Below are 26,528 nucleotides of genomic sequence, written 5' to 3' on the forward strand. Positions count from 1 at the left end.
GTGCATGTACACATAAACATGCATGCAGGGTTAAATAGTTAATAAAAACACAGCCTGGTCTCTGTAGCTGCTGGCACTTAGGTCTCTGTGCACACTACCTCCAGCTGCTGACAGCTCAACCTACAGGCACTAAGATCTGTGGTGTCTCCAATAGCTGGCATGCAAACCTCACCTACCTGCGAGCCTGTCTGCCTGCTGGCACCTAGACCCGCCAGCCCAGTGAAATGCAGCCTTTTCTCTGATTGAGTTCTAGACCCTGTGTCACTCACAGAAAGTGAGATTGTACATGGGGGGGGAAAAATAATTATGAAAGGTTTGAAGTGGAAGGGATGTTTAAAGATCACCTAGTTCCAAGCCTCCTGCCCAGGGTAGGGACACCTTCCACTAGATAGGGCTTTCAAAAACCCCATCTAGCCTGACCTTGTACAGTTCCAGGGATGGGGCATCCACAGCTTCTCTGGGCAACCTATTCCAGTGCCTCACTACCCTCTGAGTGAAGAATTTCTTCCAAATATCTAATGTAAACCTACCCTCTTTTGGTTTAAAACCACTACTCTGTCCTATCACTACACTTCCTTACAAAGAGTCCCTCCCCAGCTTTCCTGTTGGCCCCCTTTAGGTACTGGGAGGCCTCTGTAAGGTCTCCCTGGAGCCTTCTCTTCCCCAGGCTGAACAATCCCAACTCCCTCAGCCTGTTGTCACAGGAGAGGTGCTCTAGCCCTTTGATCATCTTTGTGGCCCTCCTCTCGACTTGTTCTAATACTTCCATGTCCTTTTTGTGCTGGGGGCCCCAAAGCTGAACGCAGCACTCCAGGTGGGGTCTCAGAAGAACAGAGCAGAGGGAGAGAATCACCTGCCTCCACCTGTTGGCCATGCTGCTTTTGATGCAGCCCAGGTTACAACTGGCTTTCTGAGCCGCAAGTGCATACTGCTGGCTCATGGTCAGTTTTTTGTCCACCAACACCCCCACTCCACAGTTCTGCTGTCAGTTTACTTATCACCGTATGTTCATATAAGTTCATATAATCCCACAACCCCTTTCTGAATACAACAATAGGTTTTGGACAGTCCCCTCAAGCCCTCTCAAATATCTCGCAAGATTCTTAATGATTACAAAATGTAGGTTGACTTTTAAAGCTATGCCTGAATAGGTCCTTTCATCAGTCAGTAGCAGACGAGTTTGAGGTTTATTATTGTCTGTTATCATCTGCTCATTAATGTTTGTGAGCCTTTTATTTAACACTTTCCTTGATTTTTTTTTTTTTTTTTTTACTTTTACTCTGAGTAGTCCTTAACCAGCTAATGAAACAGATGCTCTTACTTTTCATATATTCTTACGATGGATATATTCTTGTGTCTGGCAACCTAGCTGTTACATGCTATATTATATATGCTATATATGCTTAATTCAGTTAATTCTTACAGCAGCATGTGCCTTGATGTTGTTGACTCTAGCAGTTTGGGATGGTGTGTAGATGGTGCAAGGAGAAGGAGCAAAATGTTAGATTTGGTAACCTGATGAAAAGTTAGGGAAAAGTATGACCACTTGACCTCCAAAGTACAGTGCTTGCTGGAAGGATTAGTTCCACAAAAGAAGTGTCAGTGATTTTTCATACTCACAGAACTTGCTGGTCAGTGCAAAGTGGAGTTGTTGTGTGTACTGCATTGTTTTACTATCAGCTTTCGGTACTTCTGTCTCAGTGACTGATGGGCCACTGTTCATCTTCAGTCTCTTGTGATAAGGCAGTCTGAACTTCTAATTAAAAAGCTAAGAACTAATGTTCACAAAGTGTTGATCACTTACTATTGTCTCAAGGATTATAGCTTGAAATCTCTTGATTTGTTCTTCATCAATATATGCTCATTAAAAGCAAAATTCATTAGGCAGTGATAATTGTTCAGTTAGACCAAGTCCAGATGCGGTACAAAGACTTGAAAATAAGAAAGTTTTATGTTTCTTTGTCCATTATTCAGTGAAAGTGGGTTTAGGGGAGTGAAACTGAAGTGTACTTGTAAAATCTTTCATCTCTAACTTTTTAAAAAATTCTAGGTCTTCATTGGTAGAAGAAAAGAAAACAGAAAAAAATTCTGCACAGTGTCAAATGAAAGAGTAAGTCTTGGTGACAGAGGTACTTAGAGTAAAAAAACATTCTGATATTGGGTACGAACATGTTTAAATGTAGTAATGTTAGCAATGTAGGTCTTTGTTTACTGTTTCAGTATCGTAGCCCTTATTTAAAATAAACTGTAATTTGGGAGGGGAGGGTAGTGAAAGCATTTTGCTTTTCATTTTTATGGTTTTGGACTTATTCATTTTACAACAGAATGAAAAGCAGATTCCAGAGTCTGTATTGACTAACTTGCTTATAGGTTACATTGCTGAGTGGTTAAGCTGTTAAGCATCTGGCATACAGAGCAGCAAATTAGAATGCTGACAAAAGTAATCTTTTTGCTTGGTCTTCTAAAATTGTAGACAGGAAGAGAAAAATACTCCTGATCGTGAAGAGGAAGATGAGGAGGAAGAGGCAGAGAATGGGGAGGACAGTCAGGATGGTCCGCTTCTAGTTCCTCGTGTGAAAGTAGCAGAAGATGGTTCAATTATTCTGGATGAAGAAAGGTATATTCTCTGCCTGACTCATGGACAATATATGCTAGATTGCTACTTCGTTTGTAAATAGAACAGTTATTTTGGATAGGAAGAAACATGAATGTATTAATATGATGAGAGTTGAGCTATCCTAATTAAGAAAATAGTGCAAATATGTGTCAAAATATGAGCAACAATTATCTTATTATGTATCCTATTATCTTATTATGTCTTAGTAGTGGCAAAATTTCTCTGAGAAACGTGGTTTTGGAGAAGGATAGAAAGGAGGGTACCATGCTCTGTTACAGGGAACACTGAGAATTTGTCAGACTTCCAGATGTGTCCTATCTAGTTCACTTCTTTGATTCTCACAGTTTCAGTAATCTGCTCATTGTTGTTCAGTTGTCAATATGATTTGCTCCAGCTTTATATCTTTCATGTTGCTGCTCTGTTCAGCTGTCAGTGCTTTCAGTAATTTGCTTAGAATATGACTTTTAAAAGTATTAGGCTACCAAATTACTGAGTTTTCAAAATGCATTATTACCATGAGATTTAGGCCACGATGTAAAGGAATTTGGAGAGGCCATTGTGTGGTTTTGCAAAATAAATTCTTGGATGTTAAAAAGACAGTCTTTTTTGGTAGGTGTTTTAATTTTATCTGTTTGTACTAAATCTTATAAAAATGGAAAAAAGCAAATTTATAAATGCCAACTATATGTCTTGCTAGTGATATTGTCATATAAGTCTCTTTCTGGGTTTGCTTTTCCAGTTTAACTGTAGAAGTTCTAAGAACTAAAGGTCCTTGTGTTGTAGAAGAAAATGATCCTATCTTTGAGCGTGGCTCTACAACTACGTATTCCAGCTTCAGGAAAAGTTTTTACACCAAACCATGGTCAAATAAAGGTGAGAATGCTTTTGGTTTCATGTTTTGAGTGTGCAGAAAAAAAATACCTGTTTCTACCAATGCTTTATATTCCCAATTTATTCCTAATTCCCAATATATTCCCAATTATTCCCATTTTATTCCCAATGAAGTTGATGGACCTGCTTAAGTGTGACGTGGTCTCAACCCTGGAATTCTTTGCAGCAAGCAGAGCTCTGATGTTTGAAAATAGGCAAATTTTTTAAAAAAGTCCAGTACCTTTTGTAGGGTACCCATGACTACTTCTGTCACGGATGTTTAGATGCTGTTGAAATGCTAGCGTGCTTTATCAGATGTGTAATTTTGGATGAACTTGCCATCACTGTTGGTAATCTGAAAGTTATCTATCTATTTGTTTTAAGTTTGAAAATTGCTTTTAATTGTGTGTGTGTTTGTATGCATAACTATTTTATTTATTTGTTTTCTCCCAGAAACAGACATGTTCTTTTTAGCCATCAGCATGGTAGGAACAGACTTTTCCTTGATTGGACGATTGTTTCCTCACAGAGCCAGAGCAGAAATTAAGGTAAAGATTAAGGCACTTAAATCAACTGATTAAAAATGTGTTTTCACTTTTTTTGTTTCTCTTTTTCTGTTACTATGCTTCCTATCGGTATTGGTAATTTTAATGCTAATTGGCTCTGTAGCAGTGGTATTAATAAATGTTTCCAGGAGGTGATAAGAATCTCAAATACAATTGTTCTGAGTTGAATTCTGATCAGCATATCTAGTAAATCTAACATGTCTAGGCACAGTTTGTCTTGATTTTATTTTAATTGAAAAATGCTGATAAACATAGTGGATATTTGGTGAGGCTCTTTTGTGTTGCCTCTTTCTTGGTATCCATCTGGGAAAACCTTCTGTATTTCAAAGTTTGCCTAGACTGGAAGCAAGGACAAAGATGTCGAAAAGAATCAGAAACTATGGCTGATGATATGTATTGATGAAAGAAAACAAACTTTAGCTTTTATATGTAAAACTGAATAGCAAACTTATGTTCTGTCAGCGTGCTTGCAAGTTTTTACAACTTTAGATTGTAGAAAATTTTGTTGCATTAAAGAAGTCTTACTTTGATCTGCTGTATTTTACAGTATCTTGTTGCATTTCTTGCTTACTGAAAAGGACTTTTTTTTTTTTAGAACAAGTTCAAACGTGAGGAAAAAGCAAATGGATGGAGGATAGACAAAGCTTTCAGTAAGTAAAGGAAGCACACCCCACCCTACAGTGAGTCAGTTATGTGCTAGTCATCTTTCTTCATTGTCATTTTTGCGTTTTGCCATGCTTGAATTAATTATATGACAAGATTCTTGGTCATAGGTGAGTTTAGAAGCTGGGGAATATTAAGTTTTTTTGAGAAGTATGGTTGACAGTAAAGATACTTATGTTTATTTATTTTTTTTGTTTTTCTATACATCTGATACATGAGATTAATATACCCTTTTCCGTATGCATTCAGTTCATTATCCTAATTCATGGTAATTTTTAGCACAGTTACTAATTGTGAACTGCTTTGAGAATTTTTAAATGCTTTGTGTGTTATCTGAATCAGATATATAAATCTTGAATCAGCATGTTAATATATTTCGTGATACTATGGTGAGTACTGTGACCTTTTTACTGTCTGTTTTTTAAAACCAAGTTGCCGTAATCCTTAGTTTTTTCACCTCTAGTGCCTGGCCAGGTGATGCAGAAATTATTTTCAAAAGATTCTTTGTTTAAACATATATAACATCTGTATTTTAGGCCATAACATGTACTACTGAGCATTTTACAAAGTAAAAACTTGGAAAAATTCTCACCTTTAAATTTTTTTTGATTTCTTTCCTTTAATCTGATAGAAGAAAAGCGGCCCTTTGATTTTGAATTGTTTGCCCAGCTACTTGAGAAAGTCTTGGCAGATGAGGAAAAGAAGAAGCAAAAGACTGTTAGAAACCAGAAGCCAAAGGAAAAGAAGCCACCAAAGCCTCGTAAGAAGCCAAAAGGTATTTCAAAAGAGTTCTAGACACTCACTTTTTTCTCACTGTTTAGACACTCACTTTTTTCTCTCTGTTCTAGACAGAGTGAGAAAATCCTGGCTTCATAGTGTATTTATTTTTCAGATGTAGTTCATTAATGTGCAGGAGGTAATCATAGAATCATTTAGGTTGGAAAGGGCCTTCTAGATCCAACCTTCAGGCTGACCTTCCAAGTTGCATCACTAAACCAGGACCCTAAATGCCACGTTCACACCTCTTAAATACCTCCAGGGACAGGGGCTCTACCACTTCCTTAGGCAGCCTATTACAATGCTTTACCACCTTCTCAGTGGAGAAATTCTTCAGAATATCCAATTGAAACATCTCCTGGTGCAATTTGAGATTAGTTCCTCATGTCCTGCCTATCCTGGTAATAGGTAGCAGCCAATTTCCTGAGGTGCTTTTTCTTGAGGCAGGAATGTAAGACAACACTGAGATTAATGATTCACTGGTCTTGAAGTACTCTAATTCTAAAAGGAATATTCTACTTTAAGTTTATAAGAGTCTCTGCTAATAAATTTACTTTTAGAATCCTTGGGACAAAACCATTTTTTGGCATGTTCTGTTACTTTTTAATTACATTTTTCTTACATTTTAAACCAATTTTAAAGATTCCGTTTTCCCTATACTTAGTTTAACTCCCAAGTCTGAATGATTCTTTTTTCCTCCCTCCAGGGAGTCTTGTAGAAATTGTTTTATTTCCTGGTCTGTTCAAAATTAATGACAAAGATTCAATTTTATTACTATTGATCACAATATAGTATCTTATTATTTCTGTAACTGTGAAAGATTCTTTCACAAATGTGCTTAAATGGAAAAATGGTTGTACTGACACCAGTTTACAAGTTCAGTGCTGATTCTGAGGGTTTTTTTGAATATTTTTTCCATAAGAACACATTTCTTTGTAAATAGTATTGTGGAACAAACAAAAGAACAACCCTTTTAAGGAGTATGCCAGCTAGGAAGCAACATTTCAGTTAAATTCTTAAAATTGATGCAGCTGTTTTTCCATAGCCTGGATTTCAGATTTGATTAAGTAAAATGTTCCACTGAAAAGGTCTTAAAGTTGTTTGTAGAAGTTATGTTGATAAACTTTAATGGTAGCTTAAAGGTATTTTGTGGAAAGCAATATGAGAATGTTTTTCTACTTCTACTGCATTTTAACTTTCTTACTTAACAAGGGAACAAGTTAGTATACTACTAATAAAAATGACGGGAAAAGGTGTTTGGTGGTTGTCCGATGTTTTGCATAAATTGAAGATGATGACAAAATGTTCTAGAAAAGGGAGGAAGAATTTTGAAAATGCCTTAAAGCCAGAAGAGAGCTTATGAATTATTAACTAGATAATAATTAAAGTTTCTTATGTAAAACAGGAATTATTAATTACAGTACATCTGTTGATCAAAACTATGTTTTCCTGACATAATTTCTGTAACCATTATTACCCCTTTCTGCAGAGATACAAAAATTCTGCTTAGGAATAACAATATGTGTTTTTACTGGACTCAAAAATGAATATGTAACCTGGTAAAAAAAAAAATAGGAACAAGAATATTTGTTAAGTGCATCCTTTATTGCCTTTATGCTAGTGGAAGTGTTGTCCCCTGTACAGAATGTGTTTTGTGTTTAGTGTTGAAGTAAATCTATGCTGAAGCGTTTCTGTTTTCTGGTAAGATATTGACACTGAAGTATGAATTCACAAGATGTTACTAGTGAGAATAACTTAAAATGTATGATTCCTAATATTCTACCAATGTATTAACTGGGAACCACATTGTCTCAGTAGCAAAAGCTGCCAGCACAGAAACTCTTGATGATCAAGATGATCTTCAGGAGGCCAGAATTTCTGATGCAGAAACAGAAGCAGATGCTGTGACAGCTGAGAAGGAAAATGAAGAATCCTTGGGCATTTCTGAAGAGGCTGAAGAACAGGTTGGATTAGAGCCAGCATTAGTGAAAAAGAGAAAAAAAAGGAAGAGAAAAGATGATCTTGAAGAGGAAGTGGACAATCTACCAGAACAGCTGGCTGTCCCTTCAAAAATTGAAGAGGAAAGGAAATCCTCTAAGAAAAGTAAGAGGCAAAAACACTTTAAATCTAGACACCAAATCTAGACTAAATATATTTTAGGTGACAACATTTTTCTTAAATCATAATAACTGGTAGTCATGCTCTGCTGGGATTTTTTTTGTCTTAAATTAACACTTGCTTCACAGTAGCTAGAATGCAAGAACTGAAATTCTTAAGCTGCTGCCCAGAATGTCCACATTTATTTAATTCTTATTTATTAGCAGGAAAAAAAATGGTATGCGATACAAACACTGATGATCGTATTACCTGCAGAGAAGAATTGGACACTGTTATTGAAGAAAAACAAGATGGTCCTCCTGTTAAAGAGGAGGAGAGATCGCAGTCCTGTTTACCAGTGGATGACATAACAGAGAGAGAAAGTGATCTCAGTTTATGCAGGTAAAGTTTGTAGCGGAAAGCTTAGGAAAAATAAAAAGTGATCTGAAGTTTTTAGTTGTAATGTAGTTTTATTTTTTTGTAATACTTTTAATATTTGTTCTTACTGTCACATTAAGTAGCAGAGAATGGGCAGTTTTTTAGATTCTGGGGACTGTACTGGGTAAGCAGCTTTTAATTTACATGGTCAATGTATTCTCTACCCTGATGCACTGTCCTTGGAAAATAAATTTACATTAATACCAAAGTTCTATCTAAAACTCCTTTCATCATGGGGTGGGGAGGAATGGATGTTCACAAAGCCTGTTGGATTATCCTAACCTCTAATATTTCTCTCAAAGCACTGCTTGGTAATGTTGTAAGGTATTGCTACTGTACACCTGGATTTTTTTTTTCTATTTTTAATATATATTTTTTGTTGTTGTGGGAAAGGAAGGCTGATTGGATTTTAGTGCTGAACTTAGGCAGAGAGGTGGGCTTTTGTTTTGAATCTTGGGTATTCTTTTACTAGGAAGAAAAACAACCACAACTTGTTTTGTTAAACTTTGATATGAAAGCAGTAAATCGAAAAGGTCGTTATGAAGCTGTTAGTACTACGTGATCATTTTATATGCTCTGTAACTGCTCTGTATAGTCACACTGTAATTGTTTTGTTATTTTATACAGTTTCCCAGAAACTTTTATGTGCTTTAATTCCCCATTGGAAGTATATGAAAGAACAGTATTTGTCCTTGAGCTCAGCATAGTTACAGAAGATCAGGGAAAAAATCGTCTGCATACAGTGTTTATATCAGTAAAGTCTGTTTGTAAAACTATCTAGTCTAGAATACTCAGGTGAGATTTTAACATCTTGCATTGAAAAAGTACAAAAGTTGTTTTAAAGCTCACATCGTGGGAATATCACTACAATTTTTCAGATTCTCTGAAAAATGTAATTATTAAATATCAAAATTGCATACTGCTGTAAATATAAATTTTTATGTGGAATTTGATCTGTCTGTAAACAAAAATAGCTTTTTATCAGAGTGCACTAATATTATAGTTTTTATTGTGCTTTTATTGATTTCAGTTTTCAAGATAGCAATGATGTTATACTTGAAACAGAATCTGCTCAGCTGGGAACTCTAAATATCCCAGATTATATATCACAGGAAATCCAGCTTTCAAAGTTGCCAGTTTCAAGGATTAGAAATGAAGAAAGACAACCTGAAGAAACTAGAGAAACAATGGTATTTTTATTTTTGTGAAATTCTAACTTCTTAAAATCTTTGTCTTTCTCGTTAAAAGTGTTTATGTAATTCAAAGTTGCTTTTTGGTTGTGTTTTTTTTTTTTGTCATGCTTTTACCATCAGGAGTGAAGAAAGCAACAAGCTTGAGAACAACACCAAAACCTAAATATTTTCAGTGTTGTTAGCTTTAATGGGCTGTTATACTAAACTCGTTCAGAGAGTATACTGCTCATGCCTGCCTTACCTTGCAGACAATTAAAAAAGCTGAATGTTTTGTTTATTCAAAATTAAAGTAGTACAACATCAAAAGTAATGATGTATTGCTTTAGAGCAAGTTTCCATTGGTCTATGCTTACTAGCGGAACATTGGCAGCTGAGCAGGATGATCATTGCATTGTTCGTGCTGCCTCAGAATGGAAACCTGTCTACTTTCACCTGCTGGTACTGGCTGGTTTGAGGTGTTCCAGAAAAGATAAGAAACTGGACCCAAATTAAGTGGTCTTTCTTCAGGTATGTTCTAATCAGTTCCATCCATTTAGAAACTTCCTGAGATTGCATCAGACTTTTTTTCATAGCCTTTAGTGGGCCATCTACTCATGATTTATTTAGCAGCTTTTTTTGCATTTCCCTTTACATTTGTTGTCAACTGCATAGTACAGCTGAGACTTCCTTACTTTAATTATTCACTTAGTAAAAAAGCATACTCTTTGGATTATTTTAAACTTCACGCATGTAGCTTAATGCATTGCACTCTACATCCATTGTTATGTTCCTGTTCATCATCTTCAAGCTATTCCTCTTCTATAAAACCATTTTTTTCCTCTGTTCAGCATTATTTTTTTTCAAGCTGGAGAGTCTTAACCTTACACTTCTTACGTAGAGACCATTCTGTTCCTCTGATAATCATTCTATCCTTGTACTGTTATGTTGGTTTTGAAATTCAATATGCTGGTTGAAGACTTGTATTTGAGCAAATTAATTACTTTTTCTTTGTCTTTCTAGGACAAAGAACAATCTTATGACTAAACTTTACAGTGAGAGATTAGGAAATTTGAGGTATTAGTGTTTTCCTAAGGGCAAATCATTTCTGCTTTGGTCTTTTAGATTTTGTTTCCTAAAACAATGTCTTCATCATAGTGGAAAACTAACTGCTTACAATCTGCACAAATAGTAAATACACATCGTTGGGAATGTTTGAACAATGCAATCTCCTGATACTAGTTGGAATGATATTTATAAAAATCAGTGAACTGAACAGGGCAATTCTTTGTATACATCTGTCTATCATGTGGTACATAGTAGCCAAAGTAGCTAAGCTCAGCTCTCTGTCCAATTAATTATGCTGTTTGGCATGAGAAAAGGTAAAAGTAAATGATTTTGAAAGATCCTGAATGTCAGTTCTAATTGTCTTGGCCTGCTGTGGTTGATTTTCTTTACAAGTAGTGTGAACAGAGATCTTAAATTAGAAATACTCAGCCAACCAGTAATGTGTGAAATGTAATCCTATCAATATGATTAAAGAAATGAATAAAGTAGAGAAATAGTGCTTATACGCAGTAGATTTTTATCTTATTTCAGTAGATAGGTTCTATAAAAACTTCACTGTAATTGGGATTAGTTTGCTCTTATCACATATTCCCCCCCCCAGGGTTATGGTCCGTATTCTTTGGGAAACTGTTTTAATACTAGACCTGGAAACTAATACTAACCGATATTGCCTAAGGAGTCTGTTATCAGCTTCATTCAGTTAAAAGATGAAGCAACTTTGTTAGTGTTTATTCTTGTTAACTTACAGCAAGGAGTTCTTCATGTTTATCAATTTCCACACCATTTATTTTTCTTCTTACTTAGAACAAAGACACACATGACTTACATAGACCAGAGGAAGAGCAGAGTGCATCAGAAAGTGATTCTCTGCCTGATATAATGTAAGTAGAATTAGATTAACTTGTGGGGGTACTTGTGCTAAACCTGTATTGACTTCATTTGGGTATAATTGTTTCACTGGAGTAGGTTCAACAACATAGTAGATTGTGATGATATTTTTTTCATATTCAAGGATGTTTTTTTGATAGAAATTCTGATTGCTGAGGAGCAAGTGATGCTTTGACTAAAACTTAATGTTTGGACACGAGAGGATTAACTGAGCTTAGAAAAAAAGCTAGTCACTCTATAGTGAGTGACAGCAAGAAACTTCTCTGAAGAAGTTTTGTGATTTTATGGGTGAGCCTTTGTTGGGAAAGTTGATCTTAGAAAAGAACTTCACTGTATTCTCTGAAAGTGGCATATGGCCATCAGAGCTTATTAGCTGCACACAGCGCATGTGGTGTATTGAAACATTCCTGACTGGAAATTTTTGCTCTTTGGAATTCAAGAGTGTAAGTTGAGACATACCTTTCCAGAAGGTACCCCAGCTCTGTCTCAACTGCACTCCTTTATGAAGTTAATCTTTGTGACTATTTCCTATACTTATCTAAGTAACTGAGCAGTGATGTTTAAACAACTCTGTGCTCAAAGTTTCCATTCTATGTGATCAGAGATGTAATAATCAATGGTATAATTCTTTAAAGTTGATTTTGAGATGGTCTACTAGTTTATGCTAAGTTAGAAGTTCTTTTAAATGTGAAAGTTGCATGCTTCTGCTATTCCTTTACTGATGGGCAACTCACTTGTAAAGGCGATCAAAGTTTCATTTACCCTGTCCTGGGAAGAGTATAAGAAAAAGTAGTAGTTTCCAATCTGAAGATTATCAATCATCTATAGGGCTCTGGCAAGTAGCATCTGAATCCTAAGATTCTGTATTGCAATAGTTAATAGGATACAGAGATTGATATATGTACCCAATTCTTCAATAATGTATGGTACTCACCAGTAGGACAGAGTTTGTCAACAGCAGTTCACAGTTCTTGAGCAGGGTAGGTTTGAAAGGGGATGGAGGGACAGAAAAAGGGATTAGCAAATTTTGTATATCAAATAGATCTGCTTTACTTTGGAGCAGATTTGTTGTCTCTGTTGAATTCAGTAAGCCTGTTCACACTGGTGTCAACTGTGAATCCCTAAGAGAAGAAGTATTCCTATTTATTGAGAATCAAGAAATGCTTCCTTCAAGTGTTTTTAAGTAGATTGCACTGAAGGCCATCAAAGGTGTTAAGGTTTATTTGAGATTCTGTGCTTAAAGTAGTAATGCATATTATATTTTTCTGCTGTAATAGTTTTCTTCAGTTTCTTGTCTTAGTGTATTACCGATGCAGTTTGTGCTGCTCTTGAAGTATATCTTGGACCACGTAGTGTTTTACTAATAGTAATATAAACTACCCCTTTTTATGTCTTAAGTAAAACTGAAAAGCCAGCAGAGAGAGGGCACTTGCAAAGACCTAAACCCAATTTCATGAGATCCTCAGGAAAGAAAGAATCAGCAAACCAAGAGAAAATGGAGGCCGAGACTTCCTCTCCAAAACTTGTGAATACAGCCAAAAAGGTCAGAAAGAGAAACATTCCTTAATATGCTATGCACTTGTTGCTGTATCCATTTTGATCAGTGCTGATCCTGTAGACAAACTACAGTGTAATACGTAAAATTCTGAGAACTACCTCTGAGGTATCTATCTGTGCATTTGACCAAGAATAATATTTCTTGCTTTGCTTTTTTTTTTTTTTGGTTGGCATTAATTTTCTTCATAATAGCTTGTGTAGTGTTCTGTTTTTGGATTTATAATGAAAATAGTGCTGATGGATGTTTTAGTTGTTGCTGAGCACTACTTATACAGAGTAAAGGCCTTTTCTGTTTATTGAACTGCCTGCTATCAAGTAGGCTAGAGGTGCACAAGAAGCTGGGAGGGGCACAACCAGGACAGATGACCCCAGCTGACCAAATGGATATCCCATACCACAGGACATTGTGCTCAGCATTAAAGTGCTGGGAGGTGTTTGCCAGGGCTGATGTTGTGGAGGGACTGGCTGTGCATTAGTTGCCTGGTGCTGGACAGTTGAGTTTTGCATCCGTTGTTTTTCCTTGGTTTTGATTTTCTTTTGTTTACTTTTTTGATGCATGAAGATGTCTGTATGTCAACCTGTGAGTTTCTTAACTTCTACCCTTGCGATTTTATTCCCCTCCATCCCTCTTGGGGGAAAGTGAGTGGTCATGTGGTGCTTAGCTGCCTACTGGTGTTTAACCACATCTCTTGCCTTAATTGCAGTGCTCTGAGCAAGACAGTAGAAAAAACAGAGATGAAGTCACAGAATCGGTGAATATGGATTTGGATATGAAATCTGAGTAAGTATTGAGATCACTTTTCCAGTTTCATAGCATTAACTATGTCTATAATTGTTACTTCATTCTGCATAATGCTGTTATAAAAAGACAACAGTAAAGTCAAAAACTTAATATGAATCTTAAAAACAACTTTGGCATTTTCTTGGATGATTCCAGTAATGGTATTACAGTAGAAGATATGTGCTTCTTTTCTGGGAAATTGCAGAAAGTATTACTTCATAAAGTACAAACGTTGTTTGGAATTTGGGTGGAAAAAAGGTGATAACGATGGCTTGGCCATCCTCCCACCTCATCTACCAGCTGAAGGCTCCATTTCTGACACTTGCAGGAGCAGCAATGGCATGCAGTCTGTTTGGGTTCCTCACTTGTGTGATAACTTCATATCTTTTCAATAACTAGATAAATGAAGTTTCCACACCCTTAAGACTGAATAAAGTTTGGTACTAACGTGAAGGAACTCGCATAATTGTATGCAAATCCTTCTAAAGACAACTCAATGTAATATTGACTCCCAGTAAAGAAAGTTGCACAAGTCATTGAATATAAGGCTTGAATATATGAATATGAGAATAAATTTCATTGTTTTGAATCCTTTGTGCAGAGAGCGTGAGAAAACTGGAATTGGAATGACAAGAGTTAGAGGATGTCGACAGAGATTTAAGCCTAATGTTACAAGAGCATCTGGAAGAAAGGAGCCTGGGAACAGTTCAGGAAATGATAAAATGTCTCATCCAGAGTCTAAGGAGGGAACTAAAAAGGTACTTCATGGAGTAAGATAACTGGAGATAATATGTTAGCTAAAAACCTGTTGAATGCAACAGCAGCATTCTCTTTTTCCTGCACTTTCCTGCACTTTCCTTTCCTCTTTTTTTTCTTTTTTCTGAATATAACCAGGAATTAGCACTTACTTAACCAGTAGTGACTATGATTACTGTGTAGGGACCTCAGCTCAGCTGGGAGATTGTCACACAAATAGTATATGCCAGTAATCTCTCATGTCCTGCAGCAAACACAGCTTTGTTTGTTTGAACTGGATTTTACTGCACCTTTCTGATTGTGAAATTCAGTGTGTAAGAGTCCATATCTGTCATGAGAAACCCATTTTGCATCCTGTTAGGGATAGTTACCTGATCTATTTATTAAGTGCAGCATTACCTAACGGAAAAGAATTAATGTTTTAATGTTCTATTTCTATTCAGAATATTGACCAAAGTAATAGGTCTGATACTACCAGTGGAGAAGCTGCAGAAAAAGATGATAAAATCCTGGAGACAGTGTCTCAGTAAGTATGTGAAAAATGAAAAGAAACCACCAACATGTTACTTTCCAACAATTTGCTGTACTTCTCACATCTGGTAATATTACATAGTATAGTAGTTATAGAAGTTTCTTGAGGAATTTCTGCAATGAGATAGAAATTGAGGGATTTCTTTTTCTTTATGCATGAAATGAATTAACCATTTTTGTTTATAAAGCAGTGCTTTTAAATGAAACATCAATCATGATGAATGCAAAAAAAAAAAAAAAGGAAAGCTAGTCCTTTAAAAACTATAACAAGCTTTCTTTAATAGCTTTAATACTGAAGTATCACCATTTCAGTGGCAGAAACTGAGTATTTAAATAACACTAATCAGTGCTTATTCTTAAATTGTAGTCCTTAAATCCCAGAATCATCTAGGTTGGAAGAGACCTCCAAGATCACCTAGTCCAACCTTTGACCTAACACTAACAAGTCCTCCACTACACCATATCACTAAGCTCTGCATCTAAATGTCTTTTAAACACCTCCAGGGATGGTGACTCAACCACTTCCCTGGGCAGCCCATTCTAATGCCTAACAACCCTTTCAGTAAAGAAGTTTTTCCTAATATCCAACCTAAACCTCCCCTGGCACAACTTTAGCCCATTCCCCCTAGTCCTATCACTGGGCACGTGGGAGAATAGACCAACCCCCACCTCGCTACAGCCTCCTTTAAGGTACCTATAGAGAGTGATAAGGTCCCCCTGAGCCTCCTCTTCTCCAGCCTAGACAACCCCAGCTCCCTCAGCCACTCCTCGTAAGACTTGTTCTCCAGACCCTTCACCAGCTTCCTTGCCCTTCTTTGGACACGGTCCAGCATCTAAAGTGTTAGGTGTCTTTCACAAGGGCGGAAAAAGTCTAGTGTGGACAATTTAATGTGAAGGTAAATTAAGAAGTATGTCCTTTATTTCTCTTCAGTGGAGAAATGACAGCTGTAGTGTAAGAAGAGAAATGTGCTTTATGAGAGAGATTGTTAAAAAAAAAAAAAAAAAAGCTTGTTTTACTACTTTGTAAAGGGGAAAATAGCAGTGTGGAGGACAGGTAAACTGGATTTAATCAGGTAGAAAAATAATTCATGGGTTGCTTTCATCATGAATCTTTCTTGATATTCTTGCTATGTAACTTGGCTCTCAGGGTTTAAATGCATAGAAGCACCTGGTAGTTGTAGGTGCATCTGATATAAATAACTCCATAATCTTACTGACATAATATATTCTCTGAATGTTTATGATTTAAACATGTCATACCCTTCATTAAACTAGGCTCATTTGCCCCTAAACCAGATGCAAAAGAATATCAGAAGAGCCATTATGGGTCAGGAAAGTGTCTAGTGTGGTATTCTGTCTTCAGTGGGGAAAGACAAAGAACAATGCAAGCATAAATTCTTACTTCTCAAGTACTTTTTCAGTCTCCAACAGACACTTCTAACCTCATTGTTTCATGAACTTAGTAATGCATAGCTTCACTTTAAGAAAGTGTATCTTAATAAATGCTTGAAAAAGGAAAATATCATTTCTTTGGAACTCTTACAATTTTAAATGTCTTAGATGCTTACTGATCTTATATATATTTCCAGGTCTAATGAAATAACCAGTTCACAAGAAGACAGCAAACTGAGTGTGCTGAAACCAACACCTCTAAAGAGAGGCCGAATGCAGAGACCAAAACCAAATGTAGGCAGAACTGTTGCACGGAAAGATGACCAATTACATGAAAAAGATGCTGAAGAGGAGAAAGCTGAGAATGGAGAAGCAGAAAAGGGTGTGATACACCATAAAGATGAAGACAGTGGTTCGTGCCTCAAAAATGTAAGTTTCTTGAACAGCTGCATAGACTGCATAGGTTTTTGCTGGAGCCCAAATAGAAGCTTTTAGTAATAAATATGTAGGTACATACTGCTTAAGTTGTAAGCCTGGCATTTGTATAATGAATTCTTTCAGGATAAACTGAATTGTCATAGAATTTTCTAATGCTTGCATTTAGATTCTGTTTTCCATGGAGAGAGAGATTATATCTTACATTGTTGTGTTATGGGTGATACAGCTTTGAAAAGAGAAGTGTGGTATAGAAAGCATGGTCTTGGAAAAGAGACCATTTCAGGTGGAAAGTATATAGAAAAAAAACATTTTTAATTTTTAAAGTATCTAGTGGTTTCAGTTGAATGCACCGGGAAGTAAGGGATCTTTCTGAGCATTTTTGTAAGAGCTACTAAAAAATAACCTTTTGTCCTCCTGCCCTTCTAAAGGAGAGGTTGGCCAAATCTTTTTTCTTAATAGAGTGAAACTTTTATTCCCCATAGGATGTGATGGTTCATGAAGACCTACAGCCGTGCATCGTGATGTTAGAAAGGGATGTTTCAGCAGATTCTGAGGTGAACTCATTACGTGCAAGGCAGTGCTCCCAAGAAAAGTCCTCAGAAGCTGGAGGCTGTGAAAGTGAAAAGGGATCTTCAGATGACATGATAGTTGTTTCAGATTTCAATAAAGGGTAAGGTTATTTTTTAAATGAAGTGAAGGAATGGTTCAAAGCCATCAATATCTCTAGGCATTCTATACTTCTGCATTCAACTCCAGAATCAAATACCTTGTTACAGATATAAAACTTGCTTTTAATCAGGTTTATACTAGACTTAAACAAAAAAACAAAATCCGAAAGGTCATGGTGATCCCAGTTTTCAAATAAGTATCTAAATGTTACTGAATTCCAGTGCTTATCTACTCCATGTTGGTCCTACCAGTACATCCCTATATGCTTATGTAAATCCCTGAGTGTAGGGCTTGGTTTCCTATTAAGCTGTCCTTAGAAATAATAAATAATAAAAAAATAAATCTATTGTGTAGTTCTGGACATGATGAGACAAAGAAAGGAATTTTTAAAATACTTACATTCCTCTCAGAGTGTGACTGGAAGTTGTGGTTGTTCTGAAATGGAACATCAAAATCCTGTATCTTATAAATAGGTCAGCAAAGATAAGTAAAAAAAGAAGCAACATGTTTCTTTTGTGTGGTTGGTATGTTCTTTCTTCACAATGTCAGTAAGTTTGCTGTTGCTCTAAGAAAGTTACTGTGTTTTATTTGGCTACTGCAGTGGACAGAATTACATACAAGTATGTAATGTATGTTTTGGAGAACTGGTGCTGTCACGTGCCTTTGACTGTTGTTCTTTTTGCGTTCACAGGGAGTCTGGTCCTCAGAAGCAAGAGGAAAAAAATGTTGTTTCATCAGCGCGGCTACTGAGGAGTCGATTCCAGAGACCAAAGCCAAATTTAAGAACAATAACTAGTAGAAAGGAAGTACTGGATGTAGATAAAGATGTATCACAGAAGCATAATAACAAAGAAGAAAGTTTGATGCAGTGTGATGGTGAATGTAGTAGCCTGCCTGACACAGATGTAAGGCTTTTCTTTTTCCCCCTTTTAGTTGGATTTCAGCTTTTGAGTTTATGGAACTGAAAGAAACATCTGATGATTTAAAACCAAAACAAAACAGATTAATCTTTTCAGAAATGATCTTTTTTCAAAAGTTAGGATTTTGTATATGAAAACTCCTGTACTTGACTGTATGTGAGGAACACGTACAATCCATTCTGTATTTCCTGTTATGTGTACAGATGTCTTTTTAACTTGGATTTGCAGAGATGTTAGGGAAGAAATAAAAGTGCTAATAAAAGATGGGAAAGAAGAAATCTAGATTTCAAGGTGTTTTGTTTAAGAGACAAGTGTGTGCTCTTGGAAGGCCTGGGAGGTTATCAGCAAACAATTAAATGAAGGTGGACTAATTTGACAGGAAACACTTCGGGGAGTGATTAGTACAGAACTTTATGGACAACATAACATATCTTATTTTTGGTTTTATATCTTGACTTTCTCATTTGTGTTTTCTTTTTTTTTTTTTTCCAGAAAGCTGGAAAACATGAAGTCCTGAAATCATTGGAATCCTTAGGAAAGGAAAAGTCATTTGGCCCTCAGGATGCTTCTGAGAGGCCAAGTTGTAAGTCCCCACAGACACTTCCAAGATCAGAGGATGGTGAATTGAAGTCTTACATATCTGTAGAAAAAGAAGATGAGACCTCAACTACTACTGTTGGGTAAGGACGTAGCTAGTCAGTTTCATTCTTCATTTACAACAAAGGCATTTTAAAAGGAAATCATTGTGCTGATGGATTTCTAATTGGCAAATAAAGTCTAATAAAAATACCGAATGAAGTGTCAGCTCTCATAGTTTCAACACTAGTTGTATTAAAACTCCAGTTATTGGTATTCGAAGCATTAAATGAGTGAGCATTAATTTTAGGATCATAGAATGGTTTGGGTTGGAATGGACCTTTCAGGATGTCTAGTTCTAACTGCCCTGCCATTGGCAGAGTCATCTTCCACTAAATCAGGTTGCTCAAAGCCTCATCCAGCATGGCATTTGAACACTTTTGTGGATGGAGCATCCACAACTTCTCTGGACAACCTGTTCCTGTATCTAACCACCATCATAGTAAAGAATTTCTTTCTAATATCTAATCTAAAGCTCCTCTCTTTTAGTTTAAAACTGTTACTGCATGTCCTATCACTATAGACCTTGGTAAAGTCTTTCCCTCTTTGTTATGAGCCCCCTTTAAACGTTGAAAGATCTCCCAAGAATCTTCTCTTCTACAGGCTGAACAACCCTAGAACTGTCTTTCTCATAGGAGAGGTGCTCCAGCCCTCTGATCCATCTTTGTGGCCTTCCATAAAGGAAGAACTCACTCCAGCAGGTCCATGCCTTTTGCTTTAAGTCCCAGAGCGGGGTGCAGTGCTCCAGGTGGGGTCTCACTAGAGCTGTGTAGAGGGGGGGAATCATCTTCCTCAACTTGCTGGCCATGCCTCTTGATGCAGCCCGGGATATGGTTGGCTTTCTGGGCTGCAAGTGCACATTGCTGGCTCATATCCAATTTCTCATCCCCAAGTTCTTCTCCATGGGGCTGTTTTCAATCAATTTAGCCTTAAGTCTGTACAGATATTGGGTATTGCCCTGACCCAGGTGCAGAACCTTGGACTTGGCTTCGTTGAACTCCATGAGGTTTGTATGGTCCCACTTTAGCATGTCCAGGTCCCTCTGGAGGTCATCCCTATCCTTCCAGAGGATCGACTGCACCACTCACCTGGTGTTGTCTGCAGACTTGCTGAGTGTACGCTCAATCCCACTGTCTGTGTCATTAACGAAGATATTAAATGTTATTGCTCCCAGTATGATCCTTTAAGGGACAATATTGTTACTGGTTTCCATTTGGACATTAAGCTGTTGGTGGCAACTCTTTGGATACATGCATCCAGCCAATCCATCTTAACAGTCCATGCATCAAATCCTTATCTCTTGTGTTTAGAGGCAAGGGTGTTGGGGACTGTATCAAAGGCATTACAGATATCAAGGTAGATGATATCAGTTGCTCTTCCTTTATTGTCCAGTGCAGTCACTGCATTGTAGAAGGCCACTAGGTAAGTGAGGAATAATTTGCCTTTTGTGAGGCCATGTTGCCTGTCTCATCACTTCCCTGTGTTCCATATGTCTTAACATAGCTTCCAGGAGGATCTGCTCTGTGATCTTACCAGGCATAAAGGTGAGGCTGGTAGTTCCCAGTGTCTTCTTTCATATCTTTTTAAATTTTATTTATTTTTTATTTTTTAAATGGATGTGACGTTTCCCTTTTTCCAGTCACTGGGGACTTAGTGCCATGGCTTTTAAAATGTGATGAAGAGTGGCTTAGGCAGTTCATCTGGCATTTCCCTCAGGACCCTGGGATGCATCTCATCTTATGTCCCATGGACATCCAGCTTCCTCAGGTGGTCTTGAACCAGATCTTCTGTGATGGGTGGGACTTCATTCCCCCAGACCCTGCCTTGAGATTCAGGGACTTGGGAGACGTGGGAAGAGCAGTTGTCACTGAAAACTGAGATAAAAAAGTGGAGCACCTCAGCCTTTTCCATGTCAGTTGTTGCCGGATCCCCAGATTCATCAGAAGGGGTACGATTTCTATTGTGTTCCTTTTCTGACTGATGTACCTATAAAAACGCCTTCTTACTGGTCTTCACATCCCTTGCCAAGTTTAGCTCTAGCTGAGCCTTAGCTTACCTGATCTGATTCCTACATTCCTGGGCAGTATCCTAGTATTCTTTCCAGTGTGTTTGTCCCTACTTTCACTGTCTGCATTTCCTTCTTCCTGGGCAGTATCCCAGTATTCTTCCCAGTCATGGTATTCGTACCACAAGGTATGAAACCAACAGGATTTCAGTGATGGTGATCAGACTGTAGCTTTCCAGCTGGACAGTATCTATCAGGCTCCTGTTTGTCTCCCATGCTGTGTGCATTGGTATAGAGACACTTCAGATGACTTGTCAACGGTCTCACCTTCTTGGTAAAATCTTTTTGTAGGGCTGGAGGCGTTCATCCCTTCTCTTGTAGGTGCACTCTTCTACCTTATTGCTTGTGAGTATAGAGGAATTACAAGGCATTAACTCTTTAATTCTGTTGTGGAAGAAATTAGGAGATGAATGGTTTGAAATTTTTGCTGAAACAAAGGTTTGTTGTGCATAACTTACACTCAACAGAACTTTACGTTTATGTGATGTCTTTTAAAAACTAAGCTGTGTGCTATATGTTAATTTAATAAACCTGTGTTTTTTAATGACATGCTTTTGTATTAAGTTTCAGATGTTTTTTATTTCTGTATGACTTATTGATAGAAAAAGTACAGCTCAGGAAGAAAGTAAACAAACACTTCTTCAACCTGTCCAGTTTGTGAGGGCCCGATTCCAGAGGTACAAGCCAAAATTGGGAAGAGTTGGTGGAAAGAAGGAATTACAGATATCAGAAGATAATGAAGGGGAGAACAAGTCTGAAGCAGATGAGTTGGAACTGCAAAAAGATGAGTCTGCCAGTACTGTGTCTGCCATGGTAAGTCCGGGAAGAATAATTGCTTTCAAAAATGTGGCTTGAAGTTGCATGTTTTATCATATGAAGTTGTATTAAAACATTTAAGTTGCATTCCCTGAGGCAGAGAGACCATATGATATGAAAGAAATTCCCCAAACCATTGTATGCTGAGGTTTTGCAGATACGAGATCAGTGAAGTCTACAACTTGTAGTATTAATGTCTTCTGGAAAATGAGATCTTACTTTGTTTGGATTACATGATAGAAAAAAGGATTATGCACATCTAGGTAAATAGAATAAAAAATTATTTTATAGAAAAGTAGGCTTTTTGCTCATTCTATCTTTTCTGTTTAGATTGTTAAAATTTGTGTTGAGGAATCCAGAAAGTATCAAGAGAAGGCAGAGGATAGCTATTTTTCTGTAAGAGTGAGTTAAGGTTTTATTAATTTTGTAAACTTTGGCTTCACCATTATAGTGCCTGACACTTCTCTACTTTACACAGGTAAATAGTCATATTTACATACACTGTGTGTCCCACAGACACTTTACTAGGCACTGTTAAAGGTACTGAAATCCTTGAAAGCCAATATAGTATCAACTCTCTGTATTTGTTTTGTGGGTTGCACATGAATCACGTCATGGATGCATGCATGATTGTCTCTTTATAGACTCCACTTAAATCTCAGATGTAGCTAAGTTTTGTAAGAGTGACACATTTTTTTTGGAGTGGTTGTAGCTCTTTTTATTCTCGAACCCATGCACAGCTAGCTTGGAACGCTTGTGTGCTGTATTCCCAGAGCAGAGCATGAGCACACTGCCCCTGTTTCAGTGCTGCCGTAGTATCTCACTCGCAGCTCAGAGAGTTGCTTGTGGTTTGGCTTTGGCTATTCTAGACCTTTGTGGCCTGTGAACCATGCATGTACATCTGCTTTGTCATGCACAAATGCGCAGATTCACAGCTGGTCTGGTGCTTTTCTATGCTATTGAAGCTGTCTCAGACCTGGAGTGCTGTCGGATGTGTTTGAGCGGTTTCTTTGTGGAACCAGTGTGGCAAATACAGAATTAAAACTAATAAACCCTTCAGAAACTGAGGTTATGTTGTGGTGTGTTGGATGTGTCTGTATTGTACGTGACAGCATCTAAATTTCAAAGGTGTTTCTGTTTGAAAAAGTAAATTTTTCCCTCATGCTTTGTATAATAGAGTTGATTGAATGCTAAATAGAAGAGTGCTACGCACTTGCTTGAGTGCCAACGACAGTGTTTAAGAGCCTAACTGTAGGTAGCCCAGGACTGAAAAGAGTTATGTTCCCACTTGCCTAAAATTGCATTATGTGCTCAGAAAGATTACTCTCTATAAACACAACATGATTTCTTTTTTTTTTTTAGTTCAAACTGGGAAATTAATGCAGAGAAGTAGTTTGTATTTTTATAAATGCACTTCTGTTTTAAAACCTTGTTTGGTTCTCTTTTTTTTTGTGCTACAATGCATAATGCTTTTATTTTTATTGCAAATCAAAGGGTGAAAATGAAGCTGTATTGCATCAAGCAAATGTATTGAGCAATGAGGAACAGGCACAGCAAGAGGTGCTTCAGGTGCCATGTATTTCTGAAAACATATTGCATGAACAAAGCAGGTGAGGTTAGACTTTAGCAAAAATCACATGTGAAAAGTTTTTATTTGTTGCATAATAAGACACTTTTGCAAGAGTCAATTCTTTTGTTCATTTTGAGCTGACTTTCTATGATGCTTAGTTTTCAATGCCTAAAGGCAGTTTTGTCCCATGTTTTCAGGGTACTCTTTTTAATTAAGGTGAACTACTTGTCATTGGTTTTCTGGCAAGTACTTGATCTTGTGGCTCTTTTGATGAAGCTTTTCTTTTACTGGGTTTGTATTCCATGTACAGTGGTCGTACATGTAACAGATAAATTTTGCAAAGTATTATAGTTTTGTCTTTTATTGATCCCAATGTGCTGTCCTATTTTACTGTCATTCTTGATAAATTATGGTTTTAAGCATGTGTTAGCATGTAGAATCTTTGTTGGTATGGTTAGCAACACAAATTTCTTGGTATTGAAAATGTCTTGATAAGTCTTGTTATTCCTGCTTACATGTTAACCACAACCAAACATGAGAAATTTGCTTGACAAAATATTTTCTTGATTTTAAGTAGGATAGAATGTATTCGAATTTCTAATACTTTTGTGTTGATTCAAAACTTAATGAATGCAAAAATGCTATTTTCCCTCCCCAACCAAAGTCAAGTGATGTCATTTGTTTTTTAAAAAATTTGTTTAAATACAGTAGTGCTGAACAATCCACTTCCCAAGAAGGCAAGCTGGGTGCTCTGAAACCAGCACAGCTCATAAGGAACCAATTTCAGAGGGCCAGACCAAACCTAGGAAGAACATACAGTGAAAAAGAATCTCCAGTGGCACAAAATCTTGCTGCTCCAATTGAGGAAGAAGCAAATAAAGGAAAAAATCATCCTGTAGCAGAAGACTCTGAGGAAACTCTTTCCTTAAAAGTGAGAATTCTGTCCAGATATTTCTGACTATACTTTCTGATGCTTGTCTTTGCACCAGCTGTTTTTTGAGACATCGTAATAAGCTGCTTTAAACCTATAAATTAATTCTGGACCAGTAAGAATTACATTCTTGTTTAATACTTGTGCCCTTACAAGAGTTTTTTTTTCAAATAATGTATTAATGCCACATAATACGTGGGCTTCTGTTACCAAATTTAAAGACTTGTCCTGCTTGTGCTTTAAACTTTGAAAATTCGGTCATGTACATTGTAAATGCTTACCTGTAGCACATGCTCCTTTTGCTGGGTTTCTTCTGATTCCCTTGGTGGTTGCTTATGAAAGACTATTGATTCTAGTATATGTTTTATTAAATATCTCCTTTAAAGGAACAAGGAGCAGTGATGTATGCCATAAACTGCTTGAAAGTTTTTAAGCGAAGTTTTGTCTCAAATTGATGTCTGGATCATAACTTGCAATGCTTTATTTTACAGTTGATGTATTTTGTATTAATATATATTTTTTTTTCCAATTTTAAGGATGACATGGAAAGACTGTTGTTTGTGGGTAATTTGGCCAAGGATGACAGTCTAGACATGAATCCAAAAACTCTGTGTTCAGAAACACTCTGTTCCCCTAAAAAATCACCGAATTGCCACAGCAAGGGAGAGCAACATCTAATTACACATCCTATAAGGAGCATTCAAGATTCCACCGAAAGGTAAAACTCCCTGTTGACAAAACAAAATATTCTTTAAAAACCTGGTGTATTTTTCCACTCATTTCCATTCAACACTTGGAGTTTTGAAGTGCAGGCTCTGAGCTGAGCTAGTTCTTAGATGCTACAAGCTGTGAAGGTCACTAGGTGGCATTCTTATGCGATTTAAGAGTTTTTAGCAGATTTTTTCTCAAGGCAATTTTATAAGAAGGTATTTCACAGGTGAGAGTTTGAGCAAGTAGAGTTTCTGTCTGAATTTCTCACTAATACCCTATTAGGGTGCAGTGCACTACACATGTGGATCCTTGAAGACTGCAGTGCGACTTGTGCTTACTTATGAATGAGAACATTGGTGGGCTTGATGTCTTAGATGTATTCTGAGTCTCTTCAATTTTTTTTCAGGCAGAGAAATTCATGGAATTATGCGCAGTGACGTGATCCTTCAGAAGGGATGCTTTTTATATATGTGCCATATAAGGCAGATTGTACCATTCACAAACATTCATTTAACAATTCTGAGTTACATCTTTTGCTCAATATTTACTGATATGGAGCAACCTTGAGTGAGTTCATTTTTCTGTTCTCTGAAATCATATCCCACACTCTTTGTGCAAGGGTTCGCAAGACAAGGGATTTATTTTAGTCCTTTTTGCTTCTGTGATGGGGAGAATTTCAGAGAATCACAGAATGGCTGAGGTTGGCAGGGACCTCTGGAGGCCATGTGCTCGAGCAGGTTGCCCAGGACCATGTCCAGATGGCTTTTGAAGATCCACAAGGGGGGAGAGTCCACAACATCTCCAGGCAGCCTGTGCTAGTGCTCAGGCACCCTCACAGTATGGAAGTATTCCCTGATGTTCAGAGGGAAACTCCTGTGTTTCAGTTTGTCCCGTTTGTCTCTTGTTCTGTGACTAGACACCACTGAAAAGAGACTGATTCTTGTCATCTTTGTGGCCATTTGCTGGGTTCTCTCCAGTAAGTCCATGTCTCTCTTGCACTGGCAAGCCCAGAACTGGACCCAGCACTCCAGCTGTGGCCTCAACAGTGCTGAGTGAGGGAAGGATCACCTCCCTCCAGCTGATGGCAATACTTCACCTAATGCAGCCAAAGATGCCACTGGCCTTCTTTGCAGGAAGGGCACATAAGTGGCTCATGCTTAACTTGGTGATCACCAGAACCCTCAGGTCCTTCCCTGCCAAGCTGCTTTCCAGCTGGGTGGGACCCCTGCCTGTACTGGCTGTCTCAGGTTGTTCCTCCCTAGGTGTAGAACTCAGCACTTCCCTTTACTGACCTTCATGTGAATCCTGTCAGCCCACTTCTGCAGTGTGTTCAGGTCTGTCTGGATGGCAGCATGACCCTTTGATATATCAGGCACTCCTACCAGTTTTGTGTCGTCTGCAGTTTTCCTGAGGGTAGGCTCTTCGCATCATTCAGAGATGATAAGCTGGACTGGACCCTCTGTTGACCCCTGAGATCCAGTCTTAGTTACTGGCCTCCAATGAAACTGTGCTTCAGATCGCTATATGCAGGGCCCAGCCATTCAGTCAGTTTTCAGAGCACCTGCTTGTCTGCTCATCCAGCCTGTAACTCACCAGCCTTTT

The 26,528-nt window shown here is 37.5% G+C and overlaps 1 protein-coding gene across 5 annotated transcripts in view; it reads left to right on the plus strand.

Moving 5' to 3' along the window:
* The window catches only part of BDP1 (B double prime 1, subunit of RNA polymerase III transcription initiation factor IIIB), a 55,816-nt gene that overhangs the window by 5,741 nt on the left and 23,547 nt on the right, over nt 1-26,528 (plus strand). For 3 of the 5 annotated variants that reach the window (XM_035569040.1, XM_035569045.2, XM_035569043.2), the window contains exons 4-25: nt 2,051-2,110; nt 2,474-2,617; nt 3,357-3,490; nt 3,941-4,035; nt 4,649-4,703; nt 5,348-5,491; nt 7,309-7,596; nt 7,815-7,992; nt 9,059-9,218; nt 11,070-11,146; nt 12,552-12,696; nt 13,415-13,491; nt 14,093-14,249; nt 14,691-14,773; nt 16,368-16,599; nt 17,091-17,278; nt 17,969-18,182; nt 18,690-18,877; nt 21,501-21,711; nt 23,209-23,324; nt 23,993-24,215; nt 24,752-24,933. In XM_035569040.1, coding sequence (XP_035424933.1) covers nt 2,051-2,110; nt 2,474-2,617; nt 3,357-3,490; nt 3,941-4,035; nt 4,649-4,703; nt 5,348-5,491; nt 7,309-7,596; nt 7,815-7,992; nt 9,059-9,218; nt 11,070-11,146; nt 12,552-12,696; nt 13,415-13,491; nt 14,093-14,249; nt 14,691-14,773; nt 16,368-16,599; nt 17,091-17,278; nt 17,969-18,182; nt 18,690-18,877; nt 21,501-21,711; nt 23,209-23,324; nt 23,993-24,215; nt 24,752-24,933 — 3,351 coding nt within the window. The remainder of the gene's footprint in view (nt 1-2,050; nt 2,111-2,473; nt 2,618-3,356; nt 3,491-3,940; nt 4,036-4,648; nt 4,704-5,347; nt 5,492-7,308; nt 7,597-7,814; nt 7,993-9,058; nt 9,219-11,069; nt 11,147-12,551; nt 12,697-13,414; nt 13,492-14,092; nt 14,250-14,690; nt 14,774-16,367; nt 16,600-17,090; nt 17,279-17,968; nt 18,183-18,689; nt 18,878-21,500; nt 21,712-23,208; nt 23,325-23,992; nt 24,216-24,751; nt 24,934-26,528) is intronic. The other 2 variants (XM_035569044.2, XM_035569041.2) reach the window with 2 other exon arrangements.

Source organism: Cygnus atratus, chromosome Z (genome assembly GCF_013377495.2).
Source record: "Cygnus atratus isolate AKBS03 ecotype Queensland, Australia chromosome Z, CAtr_DNAZoo_HiC_assembly, whole genome shotgun sequence".
NCBI classification, from domain to species: Eukaryota; Metazoa; Chordata; class Aves; order Anseriformes; family Anatidae; genus Cygnus; species Cygnus atratus.